At 52.7% G+C, this 16,534-nt stretch overlaps 1 protein-coding gene across 2 annotated transcripts in view; it reads left to right on the top strand.

The window, feature by feature from the left end:
* Positions 1–16,534, top strand: part of DISP3 (dispatched RND transporter family member 3) — a 48,278-nt gene that overhangs the window by 23,777 nt on the left and 7,967 nt on the right. The window contains exons 4-15 of one of the 2 annotated variants that reach the window (XM_084784929.1): positions 4,935–5,071; positions 5,781–5,915; positions 6,361–6,521; positions 7,510–7,649; positions 8,083–8,231; positions 8,403–8,564; positions 9,464–9,625; positions 11,445–11,558; positions 12,431–12,567; positions 13,851–14,035; positions 15,875–16,005; positions 16,161–16,279. In XM_084784929.1, coding sequence (XP_084641055.1) covers positions 4,935–5,071; positions 5,781–5,915; positions 6,361–6,521; positions 7,510–7,649; positions 8,083–8,231; positions 8,403–8,564; positions 9,464–9,625; positions 11,445–11,558; positions 12,431–12,567; positions 13,851–14,035; positions 15,875–16,005; positions 16,161–16,279 — 1,732 coding nt within the window. Of the gene's footprint in view, positions 1–4,934; positions 5,072–5,780; positions 5,916–6,360; positions 6,522–7,509; positions 7,650–8,082; positions 8,232–8,402; positions 8,565–9,463; positions 9,626–11,444; positions 11,559–12,430; positions 12,568–13,850; positions 14,036–15,874; positions 16,006–16,106; positions 16,280–16,534 lie in introns of both variants that reach the window. The other variant, XM_084784928.1, reaches the window with a different exon arrangement.

Here is a 16,534-nt window from a genome sequence, read left to right as displayed (position 1 = left end):
TAGGGGAAGCCACTCACGCCGTGGTGTTGGAAACTGAATGAGCGAGAGGCTCCCAAGCCTGTTTGTCATTCATCCGGCTTCTTTGGTGAACCACTGATGCGGAGCGTGTGCCCACTTCAAAATATCATTTGTCTTCTTTGAGAATTTCATACATGTTTCTAATGTATTTGTCCACGTTCTTTCACTCCTCCCCTAACTCCTCCCAGGTCCTCTACCTCGACCCCTACCCATAATGCCCTTTTCATTTTATAACCTACTGAGTCCAGTTTATGCTGCCCATATACTCAATGGGACCATCCACTGAGCACAGGAGACCTACCAGGGGCCACACGCTTAAAGAAAACTGACTCCTCTCCCAGAAGCCGTCAGCGTCCATAGCTGCTTAGCCTGGGCTGGGCACTCAGGAGCCCATCCCATATTCCGAGGTGGAATGCTACTGGCTTGATCTTGTGCGGAAGACACAGCTACTGTGAGTCCCAGAGTGTAGAGTCCTATCACGTGCAGAGGAAACGTCTCCCTCTGGTCCTCCTCCACCTCTGGTCTTGTATAGCCGCTGGAGAGATGGCTCAGCGGTTAAAAACACTCGTTGCCCATGCAGAGGTCCCACATGGCAGCTCACAGCCATCTATAACTACAATTGCAGCGGCCCTGACCCCCTCTCTGGCTTCCATGGGCACTGCTCACTCATGGTATTCACACACACATACAGGCAAACCACTCATACACACAAAGTCAAACTAAATCTCGTTTTAAGTCTTCCCACCCCTTTCCCCATCTTCTCTGAGCCTTGGTGGTGTGTCCCCGTTTGTGGCTGAGCACCCTACAAATGTTTGATCTCTGTGCTCTGGCCATGTGTGGGTTTCTATGTTAACAACTGCCCACGCGACTCCATTTTTTTACCGAGCTTTCCCATCTTGTACTATGACGTTCATTTTTGAGTTTGCTTTTGAGCACGGAGCGAGGTATGGACTGAGGCTTGTTATTCGTACACAGGCATCTGGTTAGCCCGGTGTCATTTATTGTATGGGCTCTTCTTTCTTTGCTGAACTGCAGGTGAGCCTTGGACAAAAACTGTCTCCGTGTGCGTCTGTTTTTGAAATGTCTGTTCTGTTCCGCAGATCTGCATTTGAGAACTACACAGTTGTGATGATCATAACTTCATACCTGCGTTTTGTTTGTTTGTTTGTTTGTTTCCTTCTGTGCTAGAGATGGAGGCCAGGGTGTTATACATGCTGGGCAAAGCACCCTACCTCGGGGATGCACAGTGCCCTGCACGCCTTGGCATCATTGTTAGTCTTGGTTGTTTTTGTTTGTTTGTTTGTTTGTTTTTTAGTTTAATTATTCTAGATATTTTGCGCTTCCAGATGAATTTTATAATCAGCTCATTTATTTCTTAAATAAATAGTTAAATGAGTAGTGTGACCTATGGTGGCACAAATCTGTAATTCCAAGATATCTGGAGGTGGGGGAGGGGGGCGGCAGGAGAATAATGGTCCAGCTTGTGTGTTTGAGGACCACCTGGATAATTCAACAAGACCCTGTCTCAGATTATTTTTTAAAAACTAGAAACAGCTGAGGCTGTTGCCCAGTGGTAGAGCAGTGCTCAGCATGCTGAAGGCCTAGGTTCAACTCCAAGTACCATGAGAGAGAAAAATACTGGGATCTCGAATGTGACCGACACCTTAAAAGGTTGTTGCATCTTTGGACCCATGAGCATGATGTGTCTAATGTAAATTTTCATTTTTTTTTTATCTTAACATTCCTTTTTTTTCGTGCTTCTGTAATAGTCTAATTTTAAATTTTATTCTCCAACTGTTAATTTAAAATTCCCTTTGTGTTCTGTGACCTTGTTACAGAAACAAAAACTTAGGGTTTTTGTTGTTGTTGCTTTGCTTTTTAGATTCTGTTGCGTTTTCCACACAGATAAGTATGCGTTGTATTGATGGAGACAGAACTGAACCTTCTTTTCCAGTACAGATACATTTTATTTTTCCTTTTCTTGCCCGATTGCACTGGCTAGCACCTTCAGAACCTAGTGCTGAGTGGATAGAATGGGAAATTCATTTCTTCCTTCTGGAAACTTCATTTATTCCCTCTCATGAGTTGTTTCTTGTGCTCTTATTTTAATCCTATTTTTCTTTTTAGCCATAACTCTTTAGGATTCGTAGTACACTTCCTTAACTATCACAGGATATATTGAAGATGGTACCATATTATAGAATCATAACCCTTCCGTGCTTCCAGTGGCCTCTGCGCTCCTGGGGTCCGCCGCCTGTAATGAACCCCACACAACTGTGTTGTTATTCGTAAGTGGCTGTTTTCGGTTGTAGAAATAAATGAAGGCATCGCATATCTTACGCGCGGCATTTCCATTTACAGTGCATTTTGTCTTTAGTGTAGATCCTCATCCTTTCTGCCAGAGGGGCCCCCTTAGCATCTTCAGTAGTTTCAGTGTACCAGAGGTAATTTCAGGCTTGTATATCTGACAGAGTTTGATTTTTGCCTTTGCTTTTGAAATGTGTTTTTGCTGGGTATGGAATTCTGGGTTGTGCTCCTCCCGAGTGTCTGGAGACACTGCTCTGCTTTTTTTTTTTTTTTCTTTTTTTTTTTTCTTTCATCATTTCAGACAAGAAATCTGTCATTATTGTTCCCTTTGTTCCACAGTGTGGACACGTCTTTTTCCCCCTTTGTTCCACAGTGTGGACACGTCTTTTTCCCCCTCTGTCAGTTTTTCTCTTGATGAGCGTGTCCGAGCAGTTCAGCTACGATGTGCATTGCTGTCCCTTTGGCTGTTTGGTCTTTGGATCAACAGAGTCACAGTTTTCATCAAGCATAGGAATTTTCCGGCTCCTAGGAAAACTAGTAAACTGATCTTGTGAGGCTGTCGTGAGTACAGCAATGCCATCAAGGCGTGAGCCAGGAAACCATAGCGCCTGATTTCTTTCTCATCTCAAAGGGTTGCCACCCTTTGTGTTCTGGTGTCCAGAGTCTTGTTTCGTGGTGGTTTTTTTTTTTTTCATATTTTAAAGAACTTTTTAGATTTGTTTTTATGTTATGCACATGTATGTTTTACCTGCATGCGTATCTGCCGCACTAGGTGGGTGGTTGTTGGATCCCCTGCCGCTGGGGCTGTGGATGGTTGTGAACCAGCATATGGGTGCTGGAATGGAACCCAGGTACTCTGAAAGAGTGCTTTTAGGTGGCACACAACCATCTATAATGAGATTCGGTGCCCTCTTCTGGTGTTTATTCAGGCAAAACACTATGTACTTTAAAAAAAAATTTATTTATTATTCTGTATACAGTGCTCTGCCTGCATGTACACCTGCAGGCCAGAAAAGCGCATCAGATCACATTATAGATGGCTGTGAGCCACCATGTAGTTGCCGGGAATTGAACTCAGGGCTTCTGGAGGAGCAGTCAGTGCCCTTAACCTCTGAGCCATCTCTCCAGCCCACACTGTGTACTGAATAAATAAATAACTCTTTAAAAAATAAAATAAGGGGGCTGGAGAGATGGCTCAGAGGTTAAGAACCCTCTTCCAAAGGTCCTGAGTTCAATTCCCAGCAACCACATGGTGGCTCACAACCATCTATAAATAGTGCTTTTAATCACTCAGCTGTCTCTCCAGCCTCAGTTTCTCATATTTTGTGGTTGCAGCGGTAAAGTCAGTCCTGATGTCAAGCTGCTGCTCCATCACGGCCAGAAGCATTCACTCTTGCTTATATTTAAAAGCAGTTTGGGTGTAGGAGAGGTGGCCCAGTGGTTAAGAGCATGTGGTACTCTTTCAGAGGGCTCAGGTTCAAATCCCAGCACCCGCATCAGGTGGTTCACAGTCACCTGTACCTCCAGATCCAGGGGATCTGATGCCTTCCGTGAACCTCTGTGTGTACCCACACATATGTGACACACACAGAGAAACACACAAATGAAATAAAAATAAATCTTAAAAAAATAGTTTGGGATGGCTGGGTGTACTTTTCATCCCAATATTCACAAGGCAGAGGCACACAGACTTCTGTGAATTCAAGTCCAGTTCATAGTACTTGCCAGCCAGCCAGGGCTACCTAGTGAGACCTCCATCTCACCAACAACCAAACAACAAACAGATGAAATGCAGTTTTGGGTTGGGGAGACTTCCCAGTGTTGAAGCATTTGTTGTCTGACTTTGAAGACCGAAGCTAGGATCCCCAGAACCCACATAGATGTCTAATGAGTGTGGCAGCCCACTTGCAACTCTAAAGCTTGTAAAGTGGAGATGGGGGGCCCCAGAGCGAGCTGGTTAGCCAAACTAGTGGTGTCAGAGACCTCTGGGTTCAATTGAGCACTCTGCCTCAGTGAATAGGATGGAGAGGAATCAAGCAGGAAGACTCCCTACATCAACAAGGCAAGTGCGTCTGCACACACACGTACACACACACACACACACACACACACACACATGAACATATATGTACATACCACATACACACGAGAGAAAGACAGTTCGGTCATCTGGTTTCTTGTGGAAAATAACTTGTATTGAGCACACACAAAAAAACAGCAGTGTGGGGCTGGGATTGTCTGGAGCCGGTTTGATTGACTTTAGATTTCCGTGGACAGTTGAGAAGTGGAAGGTGACACAGGGGCTGATTGTCACTGATTATTGTCCTCGTGGAATGGGAGTTCTCAACCTCAGCTGTTCGTTGAATCACCTGGGAGACTTGGGGGGTGGGGTGGGGAAGCCCTACTTGATTCATCTCCACCCAAGAAATTATGATTTAATTTGCCTGGCATCAGTCCTAGATATCAGGACTTTCGGTAGCTCAAGTGATCCTAATGAGCAGGCAAGGTAAAGAGCCGCTGATGGAGGGCAGGGCTCTGGCTCTCAAGTGCCCACAGGCATCTTCAATCCCTTTCTTGTCTTTCCTCCCTCCACGGCCTTCCTCCTCCAGCAAAGTCCAGGTCCTCTACGGGGGGACAGACCTCTTCGACTATGAGGTGCGCAGGACCTTCAACAATGACATGCTCCTTGCCTTCATCAGTAGCAGCTGCATCGCCGCCCTGGTCTACATCCTCACCTCCTGCTCAGGTACGGCATCTCACAGAGCCAGCGCCTCCTCTCCCCGCAGCTCGCACCAACCTGTTCAAGGATGCCAGAGTAGCCTCAAACCCATCGTTAGAGCCGGGCCAGATGGTGCTCAGGCATCATTGCAACTTTGTGTAGGGGCACCTGGGATACTTTCAGACTGATGTGCATCATTCAGGAGCCTATTTTATATACATCAGCTGCCCCTTTGCCATCACCTCCTCACGTGCCTTGGCTACCTCTGACTGCTGCTTGTATACAGTGGACGCGTGCCCTTGCCCAAGTGGGCAGTGATAGAAAGCTGCACAGGACATGAAATACACTCAGCAAATATTAACTGGGTGCTAGATATATGCCCGATGTCTGATGAACCAGACATAGGTCCCGCACCATGGAGCCTCTGGTCCCCTTTGGGTGGCACACAGTATAAAACACTCACATTCTCTCCTTGTGTGTGAGGACCTGTTAAAAGTCCCACGCACCGCCTGACCTCAGACGATTTCATCTACCACACGGGCCTTCTGCCCAGCCCCTTCTCTGGGAATGAAAGGCTTCAAATCCTGCAGATTGTCACCGCACATGACTGGGAGCAGACAGGACAGTGCAGGGGGCCCAGGGTGAGGGGCTGGAGTCAGGGTCACTGAAGGGCGGGGAGGCCTGTATTCTGGGAGGATCCTCCTCCACGGCCCCTTCTGCTCCTCGTCCTGCCCAGTGTTCCTGTCCTTCTTTGGGATTGCCAGCATCGGACTCAGCTGCCTAGTGGCCCTCTTCCTCTACCATGTGGTCTTTGGCATCCAGTACTTGGGCATCCTCAACGGAGTGGCCGCCTTTGTGATCGTGGGCATTGGTGAGTTGTCTCCTAGCCATGACAGGGCACTCCCACTTGAGAACTCCGCCCCTTTCCCCAAGAAGGTTTCTGGGTAATGATGAGAATGGTGAGAAGACAAGATGCTAGGCTTTGGAAGAGGGGTGGGTGGGACCAGAAAACCTGATGGATGGGGCTTTAACCCAGTCAGTGTGGCCAAGGAGTCTGGTAGGTGGGACTTGAGACTTTGTGGGTGGGGCTTGGAGACAGTGGGTGGGACCAAGGAGCATGGTAGGTAATTCTCGGAGTGGCTGGACGAGACCAAGAAGTCAGGTGGGTGGAGCTTGACCTCAGGATGAAGCCAGTCAGATGGCCTCCATTAAGCCAGTGCTGAGCTACCTACCGGGACTGTCCTGGCACCTGATCTCGGGCACACAGAAGCAGGACCTGAGCTGGGCTGCCCTCTGGCCGGGCCTCCTTCCTGCAGGTGTGGACGATGTCTTTGTGTTCATCAACACTTACCGCCAGGCCACCCACCTGGAGGACCCCCAACTGCGCATGATCCACACCATCCAGACAGCAGGCAAGGCCACCTTCTTCACCTCGCTGACCACTGCCGCTGCCTATGCAGCCAACGTCTTCTCCCAGGTGCGAAGCCTGCCCGAGGTCCTTGTCCTGGCTTCCCATCTGCCCACACACGGCTGGCTCCTGACCCCAGCACCTCCTCTCAAGGTGCTGTGACTCTGTGGACCATTTCTGTGACTAACCACCCATTCCAAAACCAATAAGTGGAACGGTTACAACGGCACAGTTAGTTTTTGGTGCTCATGAATAGGCACTCTGACTGTGTCCTGGGAGACGGGCGTTTCTGAGGCTCTTTACCATCTGATCTTTATAACCCAAGATAATAGTGGCGCCACCGGTGAAGGCAGCTGTCTCCTCATTCCTGGTTTGATCTCGTCCTGCCACTTGCCCCATTTTGTTTTCTTGTACAGTCTGTCTGTCTGTCTCCCTCTTTCCTCTCCCTTCCTCTTTCTCTCTTTTCTCTCCTCTCCTCTCTCCTCCCCCTCCTCTCTCTCCCACTCCCACTCCCACATTCCTGAGTGGGGCTCTGTGTCCTAGGAGCACATCTTTGAGAGACTTTGTGACTTGGCTGAGTAGCTCATGTAAACCTCTCTTCTGGGCCTCAGTTTGTCAATGGATTATTCTGGGGGCAGGTGGTGAAGTGTTTTCACAAACTTCACGTCTGCCTGCTGATTGGCGAGGGTCTCCTCCAGTTGCCACAGCCCTGGTCAGGTGCCTGCGGGATTTCGGGGGGGGCTCCTGCCCCTGACCCCCTGCTTCTATTTTTGGGGTATCAACCTTCCCTTCCTCTCCATCAACCTGCAGCCTGGCTCTGTGTGATGTGTCTTGGGTAGCGGCCACTACCAGATGCTTACTCTGGCCGTTCCCAGGTGGCTGTTGTAAACCAGAGCCTCTGCCTCAGTGGAGCAAGCACAGCACTGTCTCTACTGCTGTGTCCAGCACAGCCCTCCAGGCCCAGTGCTGTTGTCCCTCCCTCCGGTTGTCTCTGGCCATGGAGAGACACCCAAGCCTGACTGACCAGCATCCTGTCCTCCCTGCCTCCTGGCCGCAGATCCCAGCTGTGCATGACTTTGGCTTGTTCATGTCCCTCATTGTGACGTGCTGCTGGTTGGCCGTGCTGTTCACCATGCCTGCGGCCCTGGGCCTCTGGAGCCTCTACATGGCACCCCTGGAGAGCTCCTGCCAGAGCAGGTGAGCGGCCTATACCCCTCACACCCTAAATAGCCACAACCTCCTGCCCCCTGGATCCAAACCCTCCGGGTTCTTCTGTGTGCCTAGTTCTAGGCTGGGCAGGGCACAGGGAAGAAGCAGATGTCTAGCTTACCCACATCTTTAAAACCACTGTTTCCTTCAAGGACCTGAGGGCCCGTGTCCTCTTACTGTGCAGGACCCTAGCCTTGGGCATCATAGAGCAGACGTCTCACCTCCTGTGACTCTTTGTGTCCCCAGAGGAAAAGTAGCAGCTGAGGGTAGGTAGGTGTCGCCAGAAGGAAGTCAGCGCTGGCTCCTGTAGTCACTGGTACCTTTCCTGAGAGGCAGGAGCAGCTGTGTGCTCCCTGGGCCCATGGGATTTCCTGGCCTTGCCCCATCCTCCTAGCCTCATGCCTGTCCACGCCCTCCATAGCTGCCACCAGAAATGCGGTCGCAAGAGCTCCTTGCATTTCCCTGGGGACCTGTTTGCAGCTCCAGAGCGGGCTGGGGATGGCCCTGCCCAGGGCCCCCTACCCTACCTGGATGATGACATCCCTTTGCTGAACGTGGAGGATGAGCCAGGTGAGAGAGAGCTGGCGGGCCTGAGTGGGGCTGGCCTCCACAGGGAGGTTCGAAGGTAGGGAGGCAGGCCAGAAGGCCTGTGGAGGCCCTCACCCAGCATGTGGGCTTCCCCAGTGCGGGCTGGGGCGGGTTATGGTTCAGGCTTTCACTGGCTACCACTCTGCCTAGCAGTGTCTCTAGAGCTGGGCGACGCATCGCTGGTCTCTGTGCCCTGTGAGGGTCTGCAGTCCGCCCCGGATGGGAACGGCAGGAGCCAGCTCCTTGCCCAGCTGCAAGAGCTGTTACACCACTGGGTTTTATGGGCAGCTGTCAAGAGCCGCTGGGTGATTGTAGGTGAGTGTGCCCCCATTCCCTTCCTGAAGGCAGACACACACACACACACCCAGGGGTGGGGTAGGGGGTGGGAGCAGCAACAAGCACTGGGAGAGAAATAATTCTCAGAGGCCTGGACTGGACCTCTTCTTTGGCCTTCTCCTCTTCTTCTTCCTCCTCCTCCTCCTCCTCCTCCTCCTCCTCCTCCTCCTCCTCCTCCTCCTCAGCCACTGCCTACAAGCCGCCATGTGCCAGGCGAGAGAGCAGAGTACTCGTGCTTGGCCCTAGAGTAGACTAGCCTGGCTGAGTTTGAACCCCAGTTCTGCCCTCTGCCCTTGTGGCCTTGGCTGTGCCAGCCAGTCTAACACTTCTGTTCTTGTTCTAAGAGTGAGAGTGGTAACAGAGTCTGGGGCTAGGGCGTGGCCCGGTGGCAGAATGTATGTACCAGGCCTGGGTTCTATCTCCCTAACACCCAAAAGAAATAAGGGTCTAGTTAGACAGCTATAAGGAGTGTGATACATATAAAGGTCTTGGCTTGGTGAGAGGCCTGCCAAAAGCTCGGCATACATGAGGCACCACCACCACCTTCAATAGCTCATCAGATCTACTGCAGTCAAACAGAAGTGCCTGCTTTCCAGGGACTGTGGGGGTGGGAAGGGGGCAGGGGTAGGGGCGGGGGTGGGGGTAGGGGCTCTAAGACACTAGCTAACCTTCGTGGAAGAGTGCCATCTTGTAGCTTACAACCAAGCCCCAGCAACTCCACAGAGACATAGCTATCCCCACCCCCACCCCCACCCCCGCCGCCTTGGGTGGGGCCCTCTCCCTCCCATTCTTCTCCACACTGACTGAGGTTTTGTCAGGGTCAGGTACCAGCCTCGGATCCTCCGTGGGCACCGTCTCTCACGGCATCTTCCTCACAGGGCTCTTCGTCTCCATCCTCATCCTGTCCCTGGTGTTTGCCAGCCGGCTCCGCCCCGCCAGCCGGGCCCCACTGCTCTTCCGGCCTGACACCAACATTCAGGTGCTGCTGGACCTCAAGTACAACCTGAGTGCTGAGGGCATTTCCTGCATCACCTGCTCTGGTGAGCATCCCCACTGGCTGAGCCCGCCTCCTGTGGTACCTAAGCCCACTGTGGGCCTGAAAGATGAGAGACTGCAGAGATGCCGTGAGTGGGAGGGACACACACCCTGGGCTCAGGGGGCTCCACATTATCGGCATCAGGGACAAGCTATTACAATCGCAGATGGCAGCCTTTGTGGGGGAAGAAGGGGGTGCTCTATGAGCATGAATATCCTGGGAGGCTGCCCGAAGGAAGTGTCCAAGCAGATACTTAAAGAATGGATGTCATCAAACTAATAGAGCTGGGGAGGAAAGGAGTAAGTTAGACCCAAAGGAGATGGGGGGGGGCACAGGGGGGAGAGAGGGGAAGCGGGGGTGGGGTGGGGGGGGAGGTGAGTCAGGCCAGGCTCCCCAGGGCAAGGAAGGAAGGCTCTAGGCTGAGGGCAGCGGTGGAGATGCTGAAGAGCACAGCCAAGTGTGAGAGGGTGGTTGTGGGAGCCGAGACCGGTCCTTTGATGGGACAAGCAGGGTTCTGGGGGGATTAGGGTTGGTGGACCAGATGGAGGTGGGCAGGAGGCTGTGCCATCTCTAGAAGAGGCATGGAGGAGCTGAAGAGTGACAGTTTTGGGAATGGTTTGATACCTGTTTGGACGATGACACACAGCAGGCATTGTGATAAACAAGATGGGGAGGCGTGGGTTTCCAGGTGTCTGGCGGGGAGAGTGGGGGGGGGGGGGTGGAGCAAGGGTGGGCAAGTGTCAAACCGAGTTGGTAAAAAGGTAAAGGAGAGACGCTTAACTGAACCAAATGCCTGCTGCTCAGGAGAGGAGCCCGGGCTGCCACTGCCGTAATCGCCTTCACTTAATTAGGGCATTGTTCCCATTAACCCAGCCTTGCCCTTGGTCGTGGCAGGAGCTGAATGCACGATGGCAGACTCTGACAGGTACCCAGAGCCCAGCTTCTCACAGACAGCCCCACCTCAGCCCCCAGGTCCCCACCAGGGGTCAGAGCAGCTCTACAATCCTAACACACAGTCCCAGGGACCTCCTGCTTGTCCCCTGCCACCTCCACTTCCCAGCTGCACAGACACCAGAGCAGCCATGTGAAGGAGAGCGGCCTCAACTCCTGTACCCACTGCAAGCCACACTGAACCTCTTTCTAGGGAGACCTTCGGTGTGGCAGCAAAGAGGGTTTTTACAAAGGGGCGGCCTCTCCTGGACCCCCCTTACTTCCTGGTCCCCAAAACCACAGCTTTCCCCTCTGCCAGTGAGGTTAGTAACCCCAACCTCAGGATGGCTGTGAGGACTGCTATTTTAATGTGTGAAGTTTCGCTTAGTTTAAAAAAAAAAAAGCTTTCTTTTTTATTTTTATTTTTAAATTTTATTTATTTAATCACTTTACAGCCCAATTCCAGCCCCTGCCCTTTTTTCCTCCCAGTCCCACTGCTAATATTATGTTATTATAATATGAATATTTAATATATTTACCACATTAATTTTAACATAAAATATAAACACTCTTTAAGAAGCTTAAATAAAAAAACCACAACAGCAACAACTTTCGTCTGTAGTGCTGCAACAGATCACTTTATCCTCACCTGATAGATCTGGGAAAGCGAGGCACAGCAGGCACATGGGGACATCGCCAGCACGTCATCCTCCAGATGGGAGGCATAATAAACATTTTATGTTTTCCTTGGTTCTGTTAAGTCTCCTTCAAACCACTGATATCCACTCCCTCCAGCCTCTGGGCCCTTCACAGACCCTGGCCTGTCCTCCTTGCCCACCAAGTCACGGCCAGAGGGGCTCCCATGTCCCTGACTCAGTGTGGGGGTGGGGCAGGTCTGTTCCAGGAGAAACCCCACAGCCTGCAGAACAATATCAGGACATCGCTGGAGAAGAAGAAACGAGGTTCCGGGGCTTCCTGGGCCAGCCGGCCTGAGGCCACTGCACAGGGTGAGTGGCGTGGGGTCCATGGATGCACCCCGGTCCTCTCGTGTCTCACTCTACATGGAAAGCAGGACATCCAGAGCCTGTGTCCTTGGGTCATTTAAGGGGCAGCACATGGAAAATTCAGCACCCTCACCCACCGTCTCAGCAACCCACTCTGACTAGAACTCAAGGCTTCTTCTGCCTACTGCAGCCTTCGTGAGCCTGCCCTGGTCACCAAAACCATCCTGAGAGTCAGTGTGGGGGTATCCTGAACCTTGACTCTTGGCGTCTCCATTAAAAAGGGGATGCAGCCGTAGTGGACAATTATGTTTATCCCTGTCCCCAGCTGTTTTCACCATTGTCATTAACAGACCTAGCCTACCATTCACACCGTGTCCTGTTGATGGCAACGCTGCCCTACTTCGTTGCTGGTATCTCCCACCATCGTTGGTGTGACTCCATGTGTGACCGCTGGCACCTCCCACCATCACTGGCACTACCCCACCCTGTTATCCTCACCTGCCACCGTCACTGTCACCACCCAGTCCCGTGACCATCACCACCACCTCCTACCATCACTGCCACTACCCCATCCCATAACCATCACCTCCCACCGCTCATTCCTACTGTCCTGTCCTGTGACCATCACCTCCCGCCATCACTACCCTATCACGAACATTACTTCTCGCCATCATATCCCATAACCATCACCACATCCACCTCCGCCGGCACCACCACCCACCCCATGACCCATCCCCTCCCATCATTCTCACGTAGAAAGGGGCAGCATCACTTGAGGATGAGCCCAAGATGGGTGCTCGGCTCCTGGACCATCAGAACAAGGCGGGTTTCTGCCACATCCCGAGGCTCCTCTTCCATCCCTTGCTTATCCTCAGAGTCCATGAGCACCGTGTACATCTCCAAAGTGAAGAGCAAAGGCCATCCGGCTGTCTACAGGTTTTCCCTCAATGCCAGCCTACCTGCCCCCTGGCAAGCCGTGTCCCCTGGAGATGGAGAGGTGCCATCCTTCCAGGTGAGCCTAAGGCCGTCATGAATTCAGGCACTGAGGGGAGGGGGCTGTTGGTGCCGTACTGGTGGATACTGGCCATGTAGGCAGAGAGCAGGGCCCTTGAAGATGGAGATGCTCCAGGCACATGAGGACCAGCCCATAGCAGTCAGATGTGGGACAGGGTCTGCATCCAGACAGACCTGTTGTATACACAGGGGACCAGAGCTGTGCACCACCTGACAGCTGGAATGCAGTAACTGGCCACACTGGCAGCTCAGAGTTCCTCCTGTAGCAAAGAGACATGCCCAAGCAGACAGCAGCCTCCCATGGCTACATCCAGATTCGATGTCCCCTCGACAGGATCATTCGTGTTCCTTTAACCCTTCCCACCATCCAGGGGACTGTCACGGAACCTACCTGGTCATATTTGTCTCCTGCATCACAAATGTAACCCGTCCCCCCACAGCCCTGCCTCGCTTCCCTTCCCCCCTACCACTTCTCTCACCCAATGGTCCTGTCTGACTGAATCTGGCTCAGCTGGCATCTGACACCATCTCCACTGCCAACCCCACAAAGGCAGAGCCTTGCCCATCCTGCCTAGGCTCAGTCCTTAGATCCAGGCACAGAACCTGTCCCGAGAAGCCACCTAGTATCCTAGTTTCATTTCTCTTGCTGTGATAAAATTACCTTCAATGAGAAGCAACTTAAGGGAGAGAGGGGTTAATTCAGCTTATAAATTCTAGGTTACAGTTCATCCCTGGGGGGAAAAGCAAGGCAAGAACTCGGAACAGCTAAACAGCTAGTCCCATCACACCACAGTAAGGAGCAGAGAGGAATGCATACATCGGTGCTCACTTGCTTGTTTGTACTCAGCTCTGTTTCTCTGTTCTTATACTGTTCTGGGGACACACACGCACACACACACACACACACCCATCTAGGGAATGGTGCTGCCCATAGTGGGCTGAGCCTTTCCGAATCAGTTAACTTGAGACATCTCCCCCAGGCGTGTCCACAGGCCAACCCAGTGTAGACAGTCCTTCAGAATTTAAACTCTCTTCCCAGTCACGTCAACAGTTAGGGCTAGCCCACTGATTTCTGCTGGGAAGAAAATGAGGTTCGGAGAGAAAGGGAGCAAAGGGAGAGAGGAGGAGTTGCCTTTCGATTTCAGATCTAGGCCTCTGAGCTCTGGGAACCAGGGTAGGGTGGGAGACAGGTCAAGGAGGGAGGGGACAGACCTTGAGGCCGGGCAGGCCGAGGCAGCCTCCCCGAGTCACGTGTCTTGTCTCTGTCAACCCACTGCTTAGGTGTATAGAGCGCCTTTTGGTGACTTCACCAAGAAGCTGACCGCTTGTATGTCTACAGTAGGGCTGCTCCAGGCGGCGAGCCCCTCCCGCAAGTGGATGGTGACGGCCTTGGCCTGTGACGCCAAGAGGGGCTGGAAGTTTGACTTCAGCTTTTACGTGGCCACCAAGGAGCAACAGCATACGCGGTAAGAGCCGTGCAGATATGGTGCCCAGACCACTATTGTTTCATTTTGCCTCTTTCTCTCTCTCCCTCCCTCCCTCCCTCCCTCTCTCTCTCTCTCTCTCTCTCTCTCTCTCTTTCTGAGTGGGGAATGAGGGGGACATACACTCCAGTTTGCCATTTTTCTGGTCAGCTCTGCAGGGTTACCATAGCCAACCCCTGGATTCACCTCAGGACCTTGGCATTCGTTCCCTGTACCCAGAGCATTCTCCTCTTGTCCTCCAGAGCCTTACTCCTCCAGATTCAAGCTTTTAGCCTAACGCCACAGAGCCCCTGCCCTATCTGACATCACCCCTCTCAGACTCTCCGTGCAGCCCCTGCGGCTGTTTCTGGCCCAGTTGCCACCTGCAGTCATGTTGGTCTGGCCTGCGGCCTGTCCAGCCCCTTTAGGGCACTCTGAGGAGTCATTCTGTCTTCACCCCAGCATATCGTGTGGTGTCTGACACATGGCAGACACTCAGTAGGTCTCTTCTGACTGGATGAGTGTGTGCCACGCTTCCTGTCCAAGGCTCTCACCCACTCCTAGTAAGCAGAGGGCTTCCTGGGCTTCCTGGACTGCTGGGGAGCGGCACAGGTTGTGTTTGTTGTAGTTGCTACTTCACACTCATCTCCACTCCATGGCACTTGGCGGGTGCCTCATTTTTTTTCTGAATGAGAGCTATGTTCTCCACCTCATGGAGTCCCAAGTCCCCAAGGCAGTCTTTTTGTTTTGTTTCATTTTGTTTTGTTTTGGTGTGGGTTTTGGTTTTTGTTTTTGTTGTTTGAGTCAGGGTTTCTCTGTATAGCCTTAGCTGTCCTGGACTCACTTTGTAGACCAGGCTGGCCTCGAACTCACAGAGATCCGCCTGCCTCTGCCTCCCAAGTGCTGGGATTAAAGGCGTGCACCACCACCGCCCGCCTCCCAGGGCAGTCTTGTCCCAGGTTTTATACCCTTCTGTTACGAACACAACCTTATTTTTCAGGTAAGAAGTATCCACTATCCAAGTATCCAGCCAGTAATTTTACAAGCACCCAATATGCACTGCGTGTCAGCATGCTAGGGGCAGGATCAGGTAGCGAGCACCTCCCTGGGAGATGGGCAACTACCGAGTGGCAACAGCATCCTGGCAGACTAGTATCCATACCCAGGAGCAGCCCAGCCTCCATTCCAGGCCTACACTACGTGTGCTACCTGCAGACTGTGGTCTGACAAGGAACTGGCTTTGGGGCATTCAGCTCCCCACTCCACTTGGAGTAGCGGGGTGAAGTCAGGTGGTGAGGTGGCTCTTGCTGGGTCCTTTCCACCTGAGCATCCCTTGTCTCTGGGTGGATTGTCCACTCCTGGGTTCCGAGGCTGGGCTTGTTCTCTATGCACAGCTGTGGCCTGGGGCCTGGCATTTCCCTGGGTAAACTGGAAGAAACTAGAAGCCAACAGCAAACTCAAGGCTCCTTGACTCTTCGGGTTGCAGTGGCCCGATAGGCTGCCGTGGAGGACGCTAAGGCTGGCCCTAGGTTCTCCCTGAACCCTGGAGGACAGTTTTACACAGGGCACCTATGCTTTCTCTCCTCTTGTGCCAGTGTGGGAGACCGAGAACCAGTGGGAAGGGGCTTGACCAGGGTCAGGTTCGCCATAACAGAGGCAGAACTAACCGGAAGCCTCCAGACCCCAGGCCTGGGGGACCCTCCTTGGCCCCGGAAGTGGCCTCCTTTACCTTGCCCTGCCATGCCCTTTCCTGAACCCCCAAGCCCAGCCAGGGTTCCGCATCTCACCACCTCTGATTTTTCTTGGCCTTCCCAACTCAGCCTGGCCTCCCTGCCTCCACAGGAAGCTCTACTTTGCTCAGTCTCACAAGCCCCCCTTCCATGGGCGCCTGTGTGTGACGCCACCCGGGTGCTTGCTCAGCTCCAGCCCTGATGGGCCCACCAAAGGCTTCTTCTATGTGCCTAGTGACAAAGGTAGTTTTGTGGGGGGCACATCCCTGGGGGGGGGATCGAGGGGAGGAGCCTCCGAAGCCTGGGCCCCACCCTCAGTGTTGGCTCTGAACCCCCTCCTGCAGTTCCCAAGGCCCGCATCTCTGCCACCTTTGGCTTCAATCCTTGTGTGAACACAGGCTGCGGGAAGCCAGCAGTGAGGCCGCTGGTGGATACAGGGGCCATGGTCTTCGTGGTCTTCGGCATCGTCGGCATCAACCGCACCCAGCAGATGGACAACCACGTTATCGGGGACCCGGTATGGCCACTTTGGGCAGACATGGAAGGGCCCCAGCTGCGACAGAAACTTGAAAACAGTCACGTGTGTATGGCCTGCCAGGCCAGCTCTTCACACGCACTCTTGACTTCTACACAGCTCCTCCAGCCCACAGGCCCCTGGGGGTGCATTGTTCCCCCTGGAGGGGCTGAGCAGAAGTGATTGAGAGTTACTCAGGAGAATGGGTACATTTGGGGACCCACCCTGGCTGCCCTCCTCTAGGGTGGGGTCTGTATG

Source organism: Acomys minous (assembly GCF_964271855.1).
Source record: "Acomys minous genome assembly, chromosome: 6".
Classification (NCBI taxonomy): domain Eukaryota; kingdom Metazoa; phylum Chordata; class Mammalia; order Rodentia; family Muridae; genus Acomys; species Acomys minous.
The sequence above is the reverse complement of the archived record's forward strand: the minus strand, read 5'-3'. Positions and strand labels throughout refer to the sequence as shown.